At 32.4% G+C, this 15,823-nt stretch overlaps 1 protein-coding gene across 4 annotated transcripts; it reads left to right on the forward strand.

Annotated features, from left to right (window-relative positions):
• The first annotated feature begins 4,353 nt into the window (after window positions 1-4,353).
• On the forward strand, window positions 4,354-14,015 carry LOC18589685 (putative E3 ubiquitin-protein ligase LIN-2). Of its 4 annotated transcripts, none has more exons than XM_088809357.1 (9): window positions 4,354-4,639; window positions 5,247-6,948; window positions 8,105-8,401; window positions 8,504-8,531; window positions 8,620-9,268; window positions 10,092-10,236; window positions 10,425-10,682; window positions 12,371-12,559; window positions 13,487-14,015. In XM_088809357.1, the coding sequence occupies exons 2-9, from the start codon at window positions 5,284-5,286 to the stop codon at window positions 13,502-13,504; spliced, it is 3,249 nt and encodes a 1,082-aa protein (XP_088665483.1). In that variant the 5' UTR covers window positions 4,354-4,639; window positions 5,247-5,283; the 3' UTR covers window positions 13,505-14,015. The 4 variants fall into 4 exon arrangements, with proteins under 4 accessions (XP_088665483.1, XP_088665484.1, XP_088665482.1 ...); XM_088809358.1 differs by lacking the exon at window positions 13,487-14,015 and adding an exon at window positions 11,810-11,861 and having other exon boundaries at window positions 12,371-12,507; XM_088809356.1 differs by having other exon boundaries at window positions 4,355-4,712; window positions 12,371-12,680.
• Window positions 14,016-15,823: the final 1,808 nt, after the last annotated feature.

The following is a 15,823-nucleotide window of genomic DNA, read 5'->3' on the forward strand; positions in this document are numbered from 1 at the left end:
TGACATTTCGGATAAGGTATGTCTATCGAGACATCGCGACGGTTGTCACGGGCTCGAAAAAAGTACCGGGTCGTGACATCCTTGTTCCACCTTTATAATATTTTACGTTAATTTTTACAGCTTTACATCATAACTTTTCAACTAATCATTTTTATGATAATTCTTTTTATCTTTACTATTATTCATGTAAACATTAAAATTTGTTAGCTCTAAAACACTTTAAATTTGAGAATAAAAATTTAGATGTTTAATTTTCTCAAAAATTATGTGTTTTTGATATAATTGACTTTTTACATTAAATCTCACACATTTACGTTAATATTTTGAGAATACTTGTTCTACATTTGTAATGTTTTACATTAATTCTTACCACTTTACGTCAAGAGTTTTCAACTACTAAATTTCAATATAATTCTTTATATCTTTACTATTATTCTTGCATATGTTAAAAATTTTAAGCTGTAAAACACTTTAAACTTGATAATAACAATTTAAATGTTTAATTTCTCTAAAAATTATATTTATTTGATATAATTGACTTGTTACGTTAAATCTCACTTATTTATGTTAATATTTTGATAATGATTGTTCCAGCTTTATAATGCTTTACGTTAATTTTTACTGTTTTACGTCAATGTTTTTCAAATACTAATTTTCAGTATAATTCTTTTTATCCTTACTATTATTCATGAATAAATTAAAATTTGTTATTTGTAAAACACTTTAAACTCAAGAATAAAATGCAAATGTTTAATTTTCCTGAAAATTATATTTCTTTGACATAATTGACTTGTTACATTAAATCACACACACTTATATCAATATTTTGACAATACTTGTTTCACTTTTATAATGTTTTACGTTAATTCTTAGCACTTTAAGTTAAAGTTTTTTAACTACTAAATTTCAACATAATTCTTTATATTTTTACTATTATTCTTGCATAGATTAAAATTTGTAAGTCGTAAAACATTTTAAACTCGAGAATAAAAATTTAAATGTTTAATTTCTCCAAAAATTATATTTATTTGACAAATTATAAATTGTTATTCTCGAGTTTAAAGTGTTTTACAACTTATAAATTTTAATCTATGCAAGAATAATAGTAAAGATATAAAGAATTATGTTTAAATTTAGTATTTGAAAAATTTTGACGAAAAGTTGTAAGAATTAATGTAAAGCATTATAAAGGTAAAACAAACATTATCAAAATATTGACAAAAATGTGCGAGATTTAATGTAACAAGTCAATTATGTCAAAAAAAAATATAATTTTTAGAATAATTAAATAGTTGCTTTTTTATTCTTGAGTTTAAAGTGTTTTACGAATGACAAATTTTAATTTATACTTGAATAATAGTAAGGATAAAAAGAATTATGACGAAAGTTAGTAGTTGAAAAACCTTGAGGTAAAGTGTTAAGAATTAACATAAAACATTATAAAAGTGAAACAAGTATTGTCAAAATATTAACGTAAATATGTGAGATTTAACTTAACAAGTCATTTATGTCAAATAAACATAATTTTTGGAGAAATTAAACATTTAAATTGTTATCTCGAGTTTAAAATGTTATATGGCTTACAAATTTTAATCTATGGAAGAATAATGGTAAGCATATAAAGAATTATGTTGAAATTTAGTAGTTGAAAAACTATTACGTAAATTGGTAAGAATTAACGTAAAACATTATAAAGGTAGAATAAGTATTGTCAAAATGTTGATGTAAATGTGTGAGATTTAATGTAACAAGTCAATTATGTCAAAGAAACATATTTTTCAAGAAAATTAAACATTTAAAAGTTTGTTTTTGAGTTTAAAGTGTTTTACGGCTGACAAATTTTAATGTATGCTTGAATAATTGTAAGGATAACAAGAATTATAATAAAAATTATTAGTTAAAAAGTCATGACGTAAAGCTGTAAGAATTAATGTAAAACCATAAGAATTAATGTAAAACATTATATAGGTGGAATAAAGATTGTTAAAGTATTGACATAAATATGTGAGATTTAACGTAACAAGTGAATTATGTCAAATAAACATAATTTTTCAGGAAATTAAACATCTAAATTATTATTCTTGAGTTTAAAACATTTTACGGCTTACAAATTTTAATCTATATGTGAATAATAGTAATGATAAAAAGAATTACGATGAAAATTATTAGTTGAATAGTTATGACGTAAAGCCGTAAGAATTAACGTAAAATATTATAAAGGTGGAATAAATATTTTTAAAATATTGATGTAAATGTGTGAAATTTAACATAACAAGTCAATTATGTCAAATAAACATAATTTTTAGACAAATTAAACATTTAAATTGTTATTCTCGAATTTAAAGTATTTTACGGTTCACAAATTTTAATTTATGCAAGAATAATGGTAAAGATATAGAGAGTTATGTTGAAACTTAGTAGTTGAAAAATCTTGACATAAAATGGTAAAAATTAACACAAAATATTATACAGGTGGAATAAGCATTGTCAAAATGTTGACGTAAATGTGTGAGATTTAACATAATAAGTCAATTATGTCAAAGAAACATAATTTTCGAGAAAATTAAACATTTAAATTTTTATATTCTTGAGTTTAAAATGTTTTACGGTTGACAAATTTTAATGTATGTGTGAATAATAGTAAGGATAAAAAGAATTATGATGAAAATTATTAGTTGAAAAGCCATGATGTAAAACCGTAAGAATTAATGTAAAACATTATATAAGTGCACGCATTTTAAAAATGTTGACGTAAATGTGTGAGATTTAACGTAATAAGTCAATTATGTCTAATAAACATAATTTTTTAAGAAATTAAACTTTTAAATTGCTATTCTCAAGTTTAAAGTGTTTTACGGTTTACAAATTTTAATCTATGTATGAATAATGGTAAGAATATAAAAAATTATAGTGAGAATTTTTAGTAAAAAAACTTTGACTCAAAGTCATAAGAATTAACGTAAAATATTATAAAGGTGGAGCAAGCAGTATCAAAATGTTGATGTAAATATGTGATATTTAACGTAATAAGTTAATTATGTCAAATAAACATAATTTTTGAGAAAATTAAAAATTTAACTTTTTATTCTTGAGTTTAAAATATTTTATGGCTTCCAAATTTTAATCTATGCATAAATAATAGCAAGGATAAAAGGCATTATGGAGAAAATTAGTAGTTTAAAAATCTTAACGTAAAACTATAAGAATTAATGTAAAAAATTATAAAAGAGGAGTAAGGGTTGGAAAAATATTAATATAAATGTATGAGATTTATCGTAACAAGCCAATTAAGTCAAAATAAATTTAATTTTTTTTAAAATTAAACATTTTATTTTTTGTTATTGAATTAAAAGTATTTAACGGTTTATAAATTTTAATTTATAAATGAGTAATAATAAAAATAAAAATAATTATAGTTAAAATATTAATTTATTAAACTAAAATTTTATTATAATATTTATTTAAAAACTTTTCAATATTTAACTTTTTTACTCGAGAATATAATTATAAATGATTAATTTTCACAAAATTTTGTTATTCTCTTTGTTAATTTTTTCGCTTTAATTAATTATTTTCTTTTAATTTATCATTTTTAGATTATACAAGTTTTTATTTAACGTGTTTGTCAAGTAAACAGGTTATAAGTTTTTTTTATTGATCAATGACTGAAAATGAACCCTTTAAATCTAATGGCTGTTATTCGTAGCCTTAGATTAAGGTTAGCCTTACTATAGAATTTGCCATGCCATATACTTGGCCTCATGTAGTAAGACAATCACATGCTCCCCTTACTCAAGCCGAAATGCAACTCATCTTGTTTTACACTGTTGCTGTTGGGTTCTTCTATCGTCATCTCTTTCACTATCGTTTTTGCAGAAATGGATTTTGCACATCAACCTTAGAACTACAAGACATATTTCATTTTCCATCATAAAACAAATGTTGCGATTGCTTTGGTGGCAGCCTAAAACATGAACTGAAACAAACCATGAAACTAAAACTACAAAATGCCCTCATCAAGAAACTTGATATACCAATTATATAGTAAAAAACTTGTAAGTATTCTTTTATAGTTATAGAACCAACCGCTCCCTAGTGAGAGTAGGCAAAAGCCCAAGGGCGGCAGTAGTTAAGACCGTTGAAGTCTAAACTAATAAACAAAGGGGAACAACTTGAAACAGTCGTATTGTAGAGACTAGAAAGGTTCCTTTTTGTCTGCTTTCATTTTTCACTCTTGAGGCTTAGCTCTTGCATTGTTGCCTATTGTTATGTCCCTCCATATTCACCGTTCCTTTTTGCCTTTCTTTTTTTCTCTTTGTTTTTTTCTTAGTTTTGCAGTCCTTTTTTTTTTTTTAATGTTTTATAAACAAGCAACAACTCATGTATCCCGATGGCATGGCTTTTCTTCACTCAGCATCTCCTTTATTCCATTCCTTTCACATCCTAGGATTCTTCGTATCTGTTTTCCACCCACTAAGCCTCCTCCACAACTCAGTTTATATTGTCTATTAGCAAGGTTTAAATTTCGGGTTTCGTGCCCAATTCTGTTTTCAGCTTGGATCACATTAAAAGGCCCGGGGAGGTTGAAAAGTGAGGATATTCCTATCTTTTTCTGCAGTGGATTTTATATGAGTGAAAAGTAAGGTCATTCCGGTCTACGTATCTGCTAACTTCTGAATTACAGTCCATCTTTTCTTTAGAATCGATTGAAAGTAAGTTTGAAGTAGATATAAAACGGTATTTTGCATTATGTTGATGGAAAATATATATATATATATTACCAATTTGGTGTTTAATGCATACTTTTATTGAGGTAGTTTGATCATATTTGTCTATCTGGTTTTTTATGTTTCTCAAAATCCGCATCAGAGAGGCCAGGCGCTTCCTAGTTCCTAGTCAACGATAGAGTACAGTGTGTTCTTTCTGTACGAGAGAGTACAGGGTTTAATGCTTTGAAATGTCGGCATTCAGAAGTAGAATCTGTTTGGAGTTTTCATTGGAGTGTAAAATTTAATTTATTCTGGTGGAAATCCCATTTTGGATGAAATGAATTTTGTTGTTATTTAGATTGATATTGTATCAACTCAATTTTCTTTCCTTACTTGATGTTATTGGTTGCATGCTGGCCTTCTTTCAGTTTTCTTGTTTCTAGTGGACACTAAATAGCAGAAGATTGATTTCAGTTAGTACTGTATTTCCGCTCTCCTCACTTTCTGTTGCTCATTTTTATTTGCTACATGATTCAGCATAACGGGGAGGAATTCATTTTAATAGCATAACGAAATGGCATCATCTTTGGAGGAGCTTCTTGCGGAGGAAGGGTTTGGAGGAAGAAGATCCGTCACGAGGTCAAGATCCTCCATCAGGTCAGAAGCAGTGAGTAAGACAGATTCTCCATTTAGCAACAGAGTTAAGACTGAGAGAACAAGGTCTGATATATCTCGGTACAACTTGAGAGGTGAATTGTCGAGAAGTGATAGTACTACGGGTAGGAGGCCAAGAGATTATCTTGTTAGAAGAGAGAAACTAAACGGTGAATTAAAGAAAGAAAATAAAGAAAGACTTGAAGGAAGAGGTTCTAGTGATAGGCAAGAAGATAGATGGTTGAATATCAATTCCTCAGAAGAGTTTCAGGAAAATGAGATAGTCGAGGTTGGTGTGGAAGAAAACGGGAGAGTAAACGATGTATTTCTTAATGAAGTGCAGAGCTTAGGGAGAAGAGATAAGAGGCATAATAATGGTTTTAATAAACCTCTGCTTGGAAGAAGAAGCTATAGTGATAATCATCGCAACAGCGTGAAGCAGCGGGAGACCGCTTCTGACAAGGCTAATAGAGGTTCACAGAATAGCAAAAGCTTCAAAGATGGCACCCAGCCTCAGAAGCACGATGATTTGGTACCGACAGTTTCTCATCCCGCTCTTGATGAAGTTGCTGTTCAAGCCATTGTATCCATCTTAAGTGGTTATATTAAACGTTTTCTCCAAAATGAGGAATTCCGGACTGCCCTACGTCACAGCTGCTTCTCCTTCCTTAGCTTCACCGGACTTGAAGACCAAAATAATGAGAGCAAAGTCATTTTCAACCTTGAACAAACCATTGAGATGGTAGAAAAAGCTGTTGCGGACTCTGTAAGTCCAAAAGAATTGAAAAAAGCTTCATTGCAGCTTAGTGTGATAACTGGCTTGAATTCAAATGATTTAAAGGATGGCTTCACATGTGGGGTTCCTAATGCTATGCTCTCAGCATGTGCTCATCTTTACCTCAGTGTGATCTATAAGCTACAGAAGAAAGACAGGGTTTCAGCGAAGCATATATTGCAGGTGTTTTGTGATTCACCCTTTCAGGCCCGGACAAATTTGTTGCCTGAACTGTGGGACTATCTATTTTTTCCACATCTTTCACATCTGAAGGCTTGGTACAATCAGGAAGCTGATTCTCTATCAGATGCAGTAAACAGCGAAAGGAAACTGAAACTTCTTGAGAAAGTGTATATTGATATTTTGGATTCTAGCACTTATCAGTTAGCTGTATATTACAAGGATTGGCTCACAGAGGGGGTTGAAGCTCCTTCTTTTCCTTCCATCCACATTCCATCTGTATCAGCAGGAAAATTTCAGCAGGACGATTCACTTGCTCATTCTCCGCAGCTAGCTAGTCCAGCTGGTCCTTTCTCACCTCAGCCAATGGTCAGTAAAAAGTTTTATGATGCTGTATTTGGCCGATCCAATAAACCTGGACTTGAGGAAGCTGAAGATAATGTGGAGCCACATAACTGTGAAACTTGTAGGAGAAGCTCTGATGGTGATACTGTTGACGTTAAACAAACATTAACATGCTCTTCTGAGGCAATTAAACATCCATATCAAGATAATGGTGAAGCTTCCTCCAAAAGTCCACAGGATGATGCATCGTTTTCCTTGCTTGCACAGGATGATGCATCGTTTCTTGTAAGTAACTTATAACTTGCATACGTCCTCATTTTGTTGCATATTCGTGGGCAGGGCTTAAGAGGAAGCCATGGCCCTTCTCCTTGCATTCTCAAGATGTTTGTTTAAAGTTGAATGTTTCTCTTTTAACGAAGGCCCATTAGTACGTAGTCATGCTTCGCTCCCAAATACACATTTTTACTGTTCATAACAACCCCTAACTACATTAATATTATGTTGCCTGTAGTATTTGCTATCTTTGCATCATGGGTTTAGCAGCATGTCAGAACAGCAAAGATAATAGAAACTGAAATGTCAGACACTTGTTTTACCAGACCTTGAAAAAAAAGAAGGTTCCAGAAGAAGAAAATGCTGTAATCTTCCTATTTCTAAAGAGTATGAGCAGACTTCTAATAGCTTGTTTGTGTCAAAAAGAAGAAAGTTAACGATGAAAGCACCTATTGTCCATTTTCCTGAAGACTGTTAGTTCTGGCTTTCTCCATGCAATACATACATCATTAATAGTTTGCACCATGCCATTTACTTCTATTGCTGCTTTATTCATCGCAAATTGCTTTGTTTTCTAGTTGCGTCACACAAGTAGAATTATAAGTTAAATTTTTACTGCCATTGAGTGTAAGTATGTCAGAATCTGCTAGTGCATTGTATTATTACCACTGTAGCTTTAGATTTTCTTGATAGGAAATGAGTTGCACCTGCCATTAATCGACATACAATGTTCTAGCACTGGAAACAAGGACAATATCACATTATGATACTCTTTTATATTAATTTCAATACTTTGCATCTTGTCCAAGTTGATTGCTGTTTTGATCGTTTAAGCTAAGCTTCAACACTTTTATGTAGCTTGGCCTTATACGTACAGCTATTTTCTTTTATCTTTTTTCTAATAATGAAAGTTTTTAAAAAATCTACAGAGCATCTAATATGGTTTCTATAGCAGTTACACTCCAAGATGATCTCTGGAGATGTGCAATATAGGCAATTAGACATAAAAGTTTATTCTGCATGCAGGCTTATGTAACTGCTTGAGGCTTTCCTTCTCAATTAGAGGCATATCATCAGAAAATAACTCTTATTTGCGCCATTTTTGTCTAACTATCATCTCAGAGAAATGCTTTTAACCAACCATTTTGAGGATCTAATTCTGCTGCAGGAAGATGGCACCTCCTCAACAGCTGAAAAAGATTGGAGACTGCCAGGTCTGAGTATGCAGAAGGAAAAAGATATCCATTGTACCAATAACCGCTCTAAAGCTGATAATATATGGCAAACAACCGCACAAGATTTTGATGTGCTACATGCACCAGTTCTTTTAATTGCCAATGAACTCATGCTCAAGAGGCTAGCGAAATCTGCATTTGAGCCACAACAAACTGAGTGCAAAGTTGATGTTACTCTCAAAGGTCTTCCAAATCCTAGTGAGGAGCTGATCCACAATACTCTTGAAAATGTATAAATTCATCAAAATATTCTTTAAACAGTCCTGTTTCCTTTTATGTACACTATGTTTATTTACTAATAAGTTCTTTTTATTTTATTTTTTCTGGAGCAGCCAACTAAAGTGAGGTCTTCTTTTGAAGGTAAGTTGAAGGGATAATGTTATGGATGCTTGCGTTTTATATTCGAGATTTTGAATTGATTGCTCATATTGATCTTGTCCCAGTGCAGAGTTGCATGAAAGTTACAGATTTTTTGATGAAGAATCCTTACTCTCAAGCATACCCCAGGACTTTATTTGCCCTCTGACTGGAAAGTTGTTTGAGGACCCAGTAACCCTTGAGACAGGTCAAACCTTTGAGAGAGTGGCCATCAAGGAATGGTTTAATCAGGGAAACAGGACTTGTCCAGTAACAGGAAAAACGTTGGAATGTCTGTCTGTGCCGCTTACAAACTTTATTTTGAAACGTGTTATTGATAGTTGGAAATCGGAGAACTGTACGCATACCTTGGCATTGGCCTTTCTAATAGTTGGGAATTCAAGGGAACCTGGGTCACCAAGTAGGGGTGAAAGAACTACATTCATATTACAGCAACTTCTTACCACTTTAGGCACAGAAGAAAGAATTATGAATACCAAACACCTTATTTCTCTTGGAGGCTTGCCATTTCTGATTCAAAGGTTTGAATCAGGAAATTTGGAAGAGAAAACACGTGTTGCAGCACTTCTTTCTTGTTGCATTGAAGCGGATTCAAGTTGCAGATATCACATAGCAAGAGATATTAACAAACAATGTCTGGTTGAGCTGATTTGCAGCAAGCAGGATAAGTCAAGAGGAAATGCAGTGTTGTTACTGACAGAACTGATATGCTTGAGCAGGTTAAGATTTAATCTTTCTATTAGAATTTCTACAGTGGTTTTTCTTTGCTTCTTTGGCATTCTGTGCAGCACATAGTGTAGATGGAAAAAAATGCCGAGTGGAACTGCCCTATTTGACTCTGAGTACTTCTAACTCTCTTCTCTTTGTGTGTGTGTGTGTGAAGGACGGGGGAGCATGTATGTCCTATGCCTAGTGGGGTAGGGGAGAGGTAGGAGGAGTTAAGTAAATGATCACATGGAGTATATATAGTATGTACCTTGATATCCCTGTAATACTCCATATCTAAACTTGAGAAACTTATTAGATTTTAGACTTTGTTTACGTTTAGATCCACAACCTCGTGTTCGTATGCTTCTAATTTGTATAGTGGGATACTGGACACATGATGCTGTTAGGATACCTAGGTCTCGGGTTTGTAGTGCTCTGTAGATTCCTGTTCCATTTTCTTATTTGGTACTCAAACCATGTTATAATTTTCTTTTCGCTTTATTGTGACGATGATTATGGATGACTGGTCGAATATTAGTCCAAAAAGACCCTGCTGTTTATCTTGTCCTTACCACCTGCAGTTGTGTTTGTAGCAACGTGTTTCTGAAAAAATAATTGAAAATAAAAATGATGAAATCCATGGATATATCCTCTAGATATCGTGTGGGATAAGTCAAGAGAGATTGTTTCAATAAAGTATTCCCCTATTGTGGAAGTGGCATTAAAGCAAAAAAAACAATAGCATATAAATTTAATTAAGAAAAGCATGAGGTAGTTATGAGCGAGACTAATTCATTTGATATCTGTTTCCATGTTTTGTCTTCATCATAACAGGAGGAAAGATGTCCCACTACTTTTAAGTGAGTTGAAGAATGAAGAGATCGTGAACACTATGCATGCTCTTCATGTCTATCTCCAAAGTTCTCCTCCTGTACAAAGACCCTTGGTTGCTACACTTTTATTGAACATAGATCATCTGGTAAGCTCTCCATTAGATTTACTAGTCGTATTCTGAATGTCTATTCTGCTTCTCGTTTCCCTATTCTGATGTTGTGTTTTTCCGATAAATTCTGATTGTTTACTCTTTTTCTCAATTTCTTATTCTGATGTTATTTCTTAATATTGGACCAAAGTCTTTGCCAAGACTGAGATGAACACGTGCTGCAGGTAGAACCTCGAAAATACAGCTTATACAGACAGGAGGCCCTTGATGTCATTACAGAAGCACTAGATAACAGCTTAATTGATGAAGAGGTTCGAGAAAAATGTTGCAGAGCACTACTTATCTTGGGAGGACGTTTTTCATTGTCTGGGAAGTTATTGACAGAGGGTTGGATTCTAAAGCTAGCAGGGTTCAATGATGGTTGTGAAGTGAACTCTATTGACAAAGAAGAGGACGTAGATGTTGATGACACTATTCTATTGGTAAGTTTCATCTCTACGATCCATTCACCATTGCCTCTCCTTTCTTCCACGATAATCATATAGGAGTGGTATTGTTGTCCAAGAATTATTTAATTTCTCTACTCATAGTTCATTGTTATTGAGGTTTGTAGAGAGCTTATTGTGATAAGAAGAGGTAATATTGCATATATATATATATAAAAGGGATGGTTGGAAGCTACAGAGAGAAAGATTGAAACAATTGTTCAAATAATGAGTGTTGTGGTAGATGGTGATGGATAAAGGGAACGCAATCTGTAAGCGATAGAGTTGAGAATAGGGCAGAGAAGGGCTAAGCACGATGAAATTTGAAAGAATATTTAGAGAAAGAGCTAATAGTGAAAGACTGGAAGTGTATATCTCTTCCCAAAATGAATTTTCAAAACTTTATACATTGAATAAGAAGAAACAGTTACTCAAGAACAAAGTCTAATGTATATAATGAGTACCATTATGGTTATTGAGGTAAATGGGCTTTCTAAGAGATGATCCTAGTGTAATAAGACTTGTTTTTTCAGTAGAAGCTAAGAAGGAACATGTAAGAGAGAATAGGTTAAAGGAAACAAGAGGGAAGAAAAAGGTTAAGAGGGAAGAATACGGTTAATAGAAAGACCTCTTAATTATTTCCATATCTGATTTACCAAGTTAAACTCTTTATAACATCTAAAAGTAAAACTAATTTGTTTTTTTTGAAAGGTGTAAAATAAATTTGTGAATCTTGCCCTTTGTTCTGGATTACTTTTACTGGTGTCCAATAAGAGTTGTTTTGAGTAAAAAGTTAAGAAGGAACAGATAAGAGAGAAAAGGTTAAAGGAAACAAGTAAAAGGGAAGAAAAAGGTTAAACAGACCTCTTAATTATTTTTATATCTGATTCACCAATCCAACCACTTTAGAATATCCTAAAAAAAAACTAATTTGTGAATCTTGCCATTTGTTCCGCATTACTTTTACGAGTGTCCACCTAATACAACCGTTCTACTCGTGTCGTGTTGGTTGTTCTCGTTACTTTCTATATATATATAGTATTACTTTGTTTTAAAATGACTCTTAGAGAAATAATAAATTATTAGTCAAAATCAAGCATCTAGATTGGAGAACCTTTTTTCAGGCTTATGTTGTGTGCAAGACTGCAGCGGAACCAAAGGATTTATGTTGCGAAGGTAAGGCTTAGTTGAATAAAGTGAATATACATAATGCATCTAAAACTTGACAGAATGCATCGTAAAATTGTTGCCTATCATTCCTGGCAATCTAACAATGAGTTATCTTTTGATGCAGACCGATTTCAGCTTAGTTGATGGCTAGATATACTTGATTGTAGAATAATTGGTTTTTTTTTTTTCCCTTTAACATGAAATAAGGGAAAGCGAAGAAAGAGATAGACTTCATATATATTTACAGTTGAAAAAAATAAAAATGGAGGAAAAATTGTGATTACTGCATGTGATTTTAATGCTATGATATCTTTGCTATTTTCCTGTATGGTGACATCCCTTCTTATGATCGGAATTATTATCTGAGCAAGATATATACATTAACAATTTAAGTTCTAGCAAAGACATGCGCTGCACATCTGCAAATAGTATAGAACATACGTTTAAATAGTTGGTTGCTTTTATTTAAATGACCAAATACATAATAGAATTCTGAAGTTTTAATTACCAACCAGGAAGATGAAGAATGTGCGAATGAAGATTGGTTGAGGAATTTGTCAGTATCATTAGTTGGAAGCGGGGAAAAATCATTTTTAAAGGCTATTTCTAAGTGTTTAAGCTCTGGAAACTTGGATTTGGTGACTGCTTGCCTAACTACTGTAGTGTGGTTGACCAGTGCACTTTCTTCACTAACTGATGCTGAGGTACGGCTCTCTACCTTCTGCACTCTGATCTCTCAACTGAAACAAATCCTGGAAAATGGTGCACAAGTTGAACATAAGGTTCTTGCTTCAATGTCTTTGCTGAACTTTAGTAAAATTTCAGGTTAGCAGGTCCTTCTTATTGCATTTCTTTAATTTGCATATAAAAATAGTATTGAACAATGAAGCTTAGCCCTCACTTATGTCCCAAATATTGCTCTTAAAATTTGTAATTGGGAACCATGTAATCATTTTATGTGGAGAACCAAAGACGGAGAAAACTCTACATCTGGTTGTCCCTTCATCTAGTTTGGAGGACAGGGGTATCCTAGTCCTGTTTCATTCAAGTTGGAAAGTCTTATATCTTTATAGTACAATAATTCCTTTAGGAATTTGTTCTATATCAGTATTGTTTTTTCCTTCGGATCTATCATGATCTAATTCAATCAAGGCATCCTTGCTTTTCTATGTCATTATCACATCTTCTGCTTGTTGCATGCTTTAGCAATTTCCTCTTAATCAACATGAACACTTGTTCCATTTGGAGTCTCAAAGTTTAACCATCTCTTTTACACTAGCATAGCACAGAACACCGCCATCATATCCACAATCTGCCATTATGTGGACATTGTTTATTTCGCCACTAATAGTTGACTTGGAAAGTTTTTAGGCCAACTTCAAAAGTCATTTTCTATTGCCAATAGACACGAAAGCATAGCTTTCTAATTATGGAGGTGCATCTGAGCATTTAACTTATTAGTTGATGCATGATTCCGTGTCTAAAGAGTAGGGTTCAAATCCCCCTTCTTCAATTATTAAACAAAAAAACAAACCATGAAGGCTTCTACTATAGAAAATATTAGTGGTATGCATTTGCAACATTTTAAGTATGAGTAAGCTTTAAAATGAACTTCCCCTTGTGTATTGCAGAATGCAGGGGGCTGCTAATGACAATTATAGAAGAGATTGCGATTCCTCTTAGAAGCCTTGCTGATGTAACATGGACAGCAAAGCAGCTATATGGCATAACTTGTGGGACAGACCTATAATCTGACATGAAGGGGATGCTGCTTCACAATTTCACAAATTTTCAGGCATTTAATAATAATCTTTTCTACGTAAAGTACACTACTCGACTTCTGCAATATCAAATGACATCCCTTAAGGTGATGATTTCAACATGATATTTCTCTTTCATAAGTGTCAAATACTGGTTCAAAATTTTGTTCTCTAATTGATTCTTAGAAGAATTATAGACAGTATTGTAATCACAACTTACTGAGGAGACTATGACGTTGTCAAAACTTGAAAGACTTTTCTGGTGACTTCATCTTCTCTTCTAAACTGTGCAATTATTTCTTAGAGCAATATTTCGCCCACTTATCATCAGTTTTGTAATCATTATAAGATTTTAATGTTTATATGTTTAGTACAGCTCTAATGATATAAACTATTATTATACTCTCTACTGTTTTCTCGTAAAGTGGATAAAATACTTGTCATCAATTCTTTGATACATACTCCATTTTTTATTTTATAGTTTAAATTAGTGTGATACCCCATCCCACATGATATGAATGTAATTGTTAAGACTTATATAAGGGTCTAAATCAATAACTAACGACTTGAACTTAAGTTTTTGACTGTCACATAATTTAGGTTCGAAAAATTGTTTAGCCAATGGTACTTAGAACTGAATCATTATAATTGGTATTAAAGCATGTGTCATCTCAGTGATTGTGATATATGGCCTTGATGAGAATATCAAGGATTTGCGTGGGCGGGGTGTGATACCTCTATCTCATATCGAATACAAATGTGATTGTTAAGATTTATATAAGCATTTAAGTTAATCACTACTAATGACTTGACTTTAAGTTTTTTTCTAACCACACATGATTTATAATTGAAAAGTTGTTGGGTCAATGGTGTTTGGATCCGAATTATTACAATTAGAGAGTTTAACTCATAGCCTCCTTGACTTGAGAAAAGTTGAAAGTTAAGATTATGCTTACTTTATTTGAGCAATATTGAGTGCTCCTTAAGTATACGAACTTCAATTTCTTATTTTTGGCTTCTTTATGAAGTTGGATTTTTTTTTCTTATTCTATGGTACAGTTATTATAAATGGTTTTATATTTATCATATAATCAAATTTATAAAATTTATTAATAAGTCAATATCTTATCTCGTATTTCTATTTGCTTAAAAACGTTATGCTTTTGAAACTATAGAGTAATTTGGTGTATTTTGAAGTACTATCTACCTTTAGTTTGCATAAAAAGGTTATGTAGATTTACAAATTAGATAACTGTAGATAGTTGATTTTGGTCACTATCTATTCTCTAAAGAATCGTTTTACAACGTAATGTTGTACAGAGAATCATGAGAACAACTCGAGCAAGTGAAGTACTATTTCATGCAAAACAACTAGAACAAGTGAAGTACTATTTCATGCAGAACAAGTAGAATAAGTGGAGTATTACTCCATGTGGAACAACTAATACTATTAGAACAACCACTTTACATAGTAGTGAAGGCAGCCCATCATAAGTGGCAGGGTTCATCGGTTACTTTCATATTGGGATGTTTTGGAGAGTTTGGTTTGGTGGCTCAAATATGGAGGTATTTAAGAGGTTTTCCTTTTAACATTTTCCTGAAGTACGAGTGTTTCTCCCTCTTACCTTGTTCTCATGTACTTGTTGACGTACACTTTTTTCTCTTAACTTGTTCTCATATAGCTTTTCATGTATACCTGTTCTCTATTATCTTCTACCCGAGAACAAGTTTTATTACATCCAATTACTTCAATGGTAACTCACATTACGTGCCATAAAATCACCACCTTAATATCCACATAATGTGTTACAATAACGGTTACTCATATTAAAACTCTTCATAATAATGTTATTCATTAAGCGCATTAAAGCTTATTCTTGAGTAACCGCATTGTTTGACACTATATATAGAGCCTCACAATTCCTTTAGAAGGGTTTTTTCTCTCCCTCAGAGAGCTAATACATTCTCCTTCAAAGCTTGTCTCTTTAATTCTCTTCTTATTCTCTTTCACTTACCACAACATTTAGTACAATCTTCTTCTCCATTGCCTTTGGCGCATCCTTTTACTTGTTTGCAACACTTCCTCTTCTTATCATAAAAACCCTTTTTACATTTTGACGACTCCACTAAGGAGGAGTGGTTGCAGTAAGTAAAACCCTTACTACCATAACTTTGCATTACCGGAAGAGATGGATAGATCTTTTGGCA

The sequence above is a fragment of the Theobroma cacao genome, chromosome 9 (genome assembly GCF_053813885.1).
Source record: "Theobroma cacao isolate CCN51 chromosome 9, ASM5381388v1, whole genome shotgun sequence".
In the NCBI taxonomy this organism is placed as follows: Eukaryota; Viridiplantae; Streptophyta; class Magnoliopsida; order Malvales; family Malvaceae; genus Theobroma; species Theobroma cacao.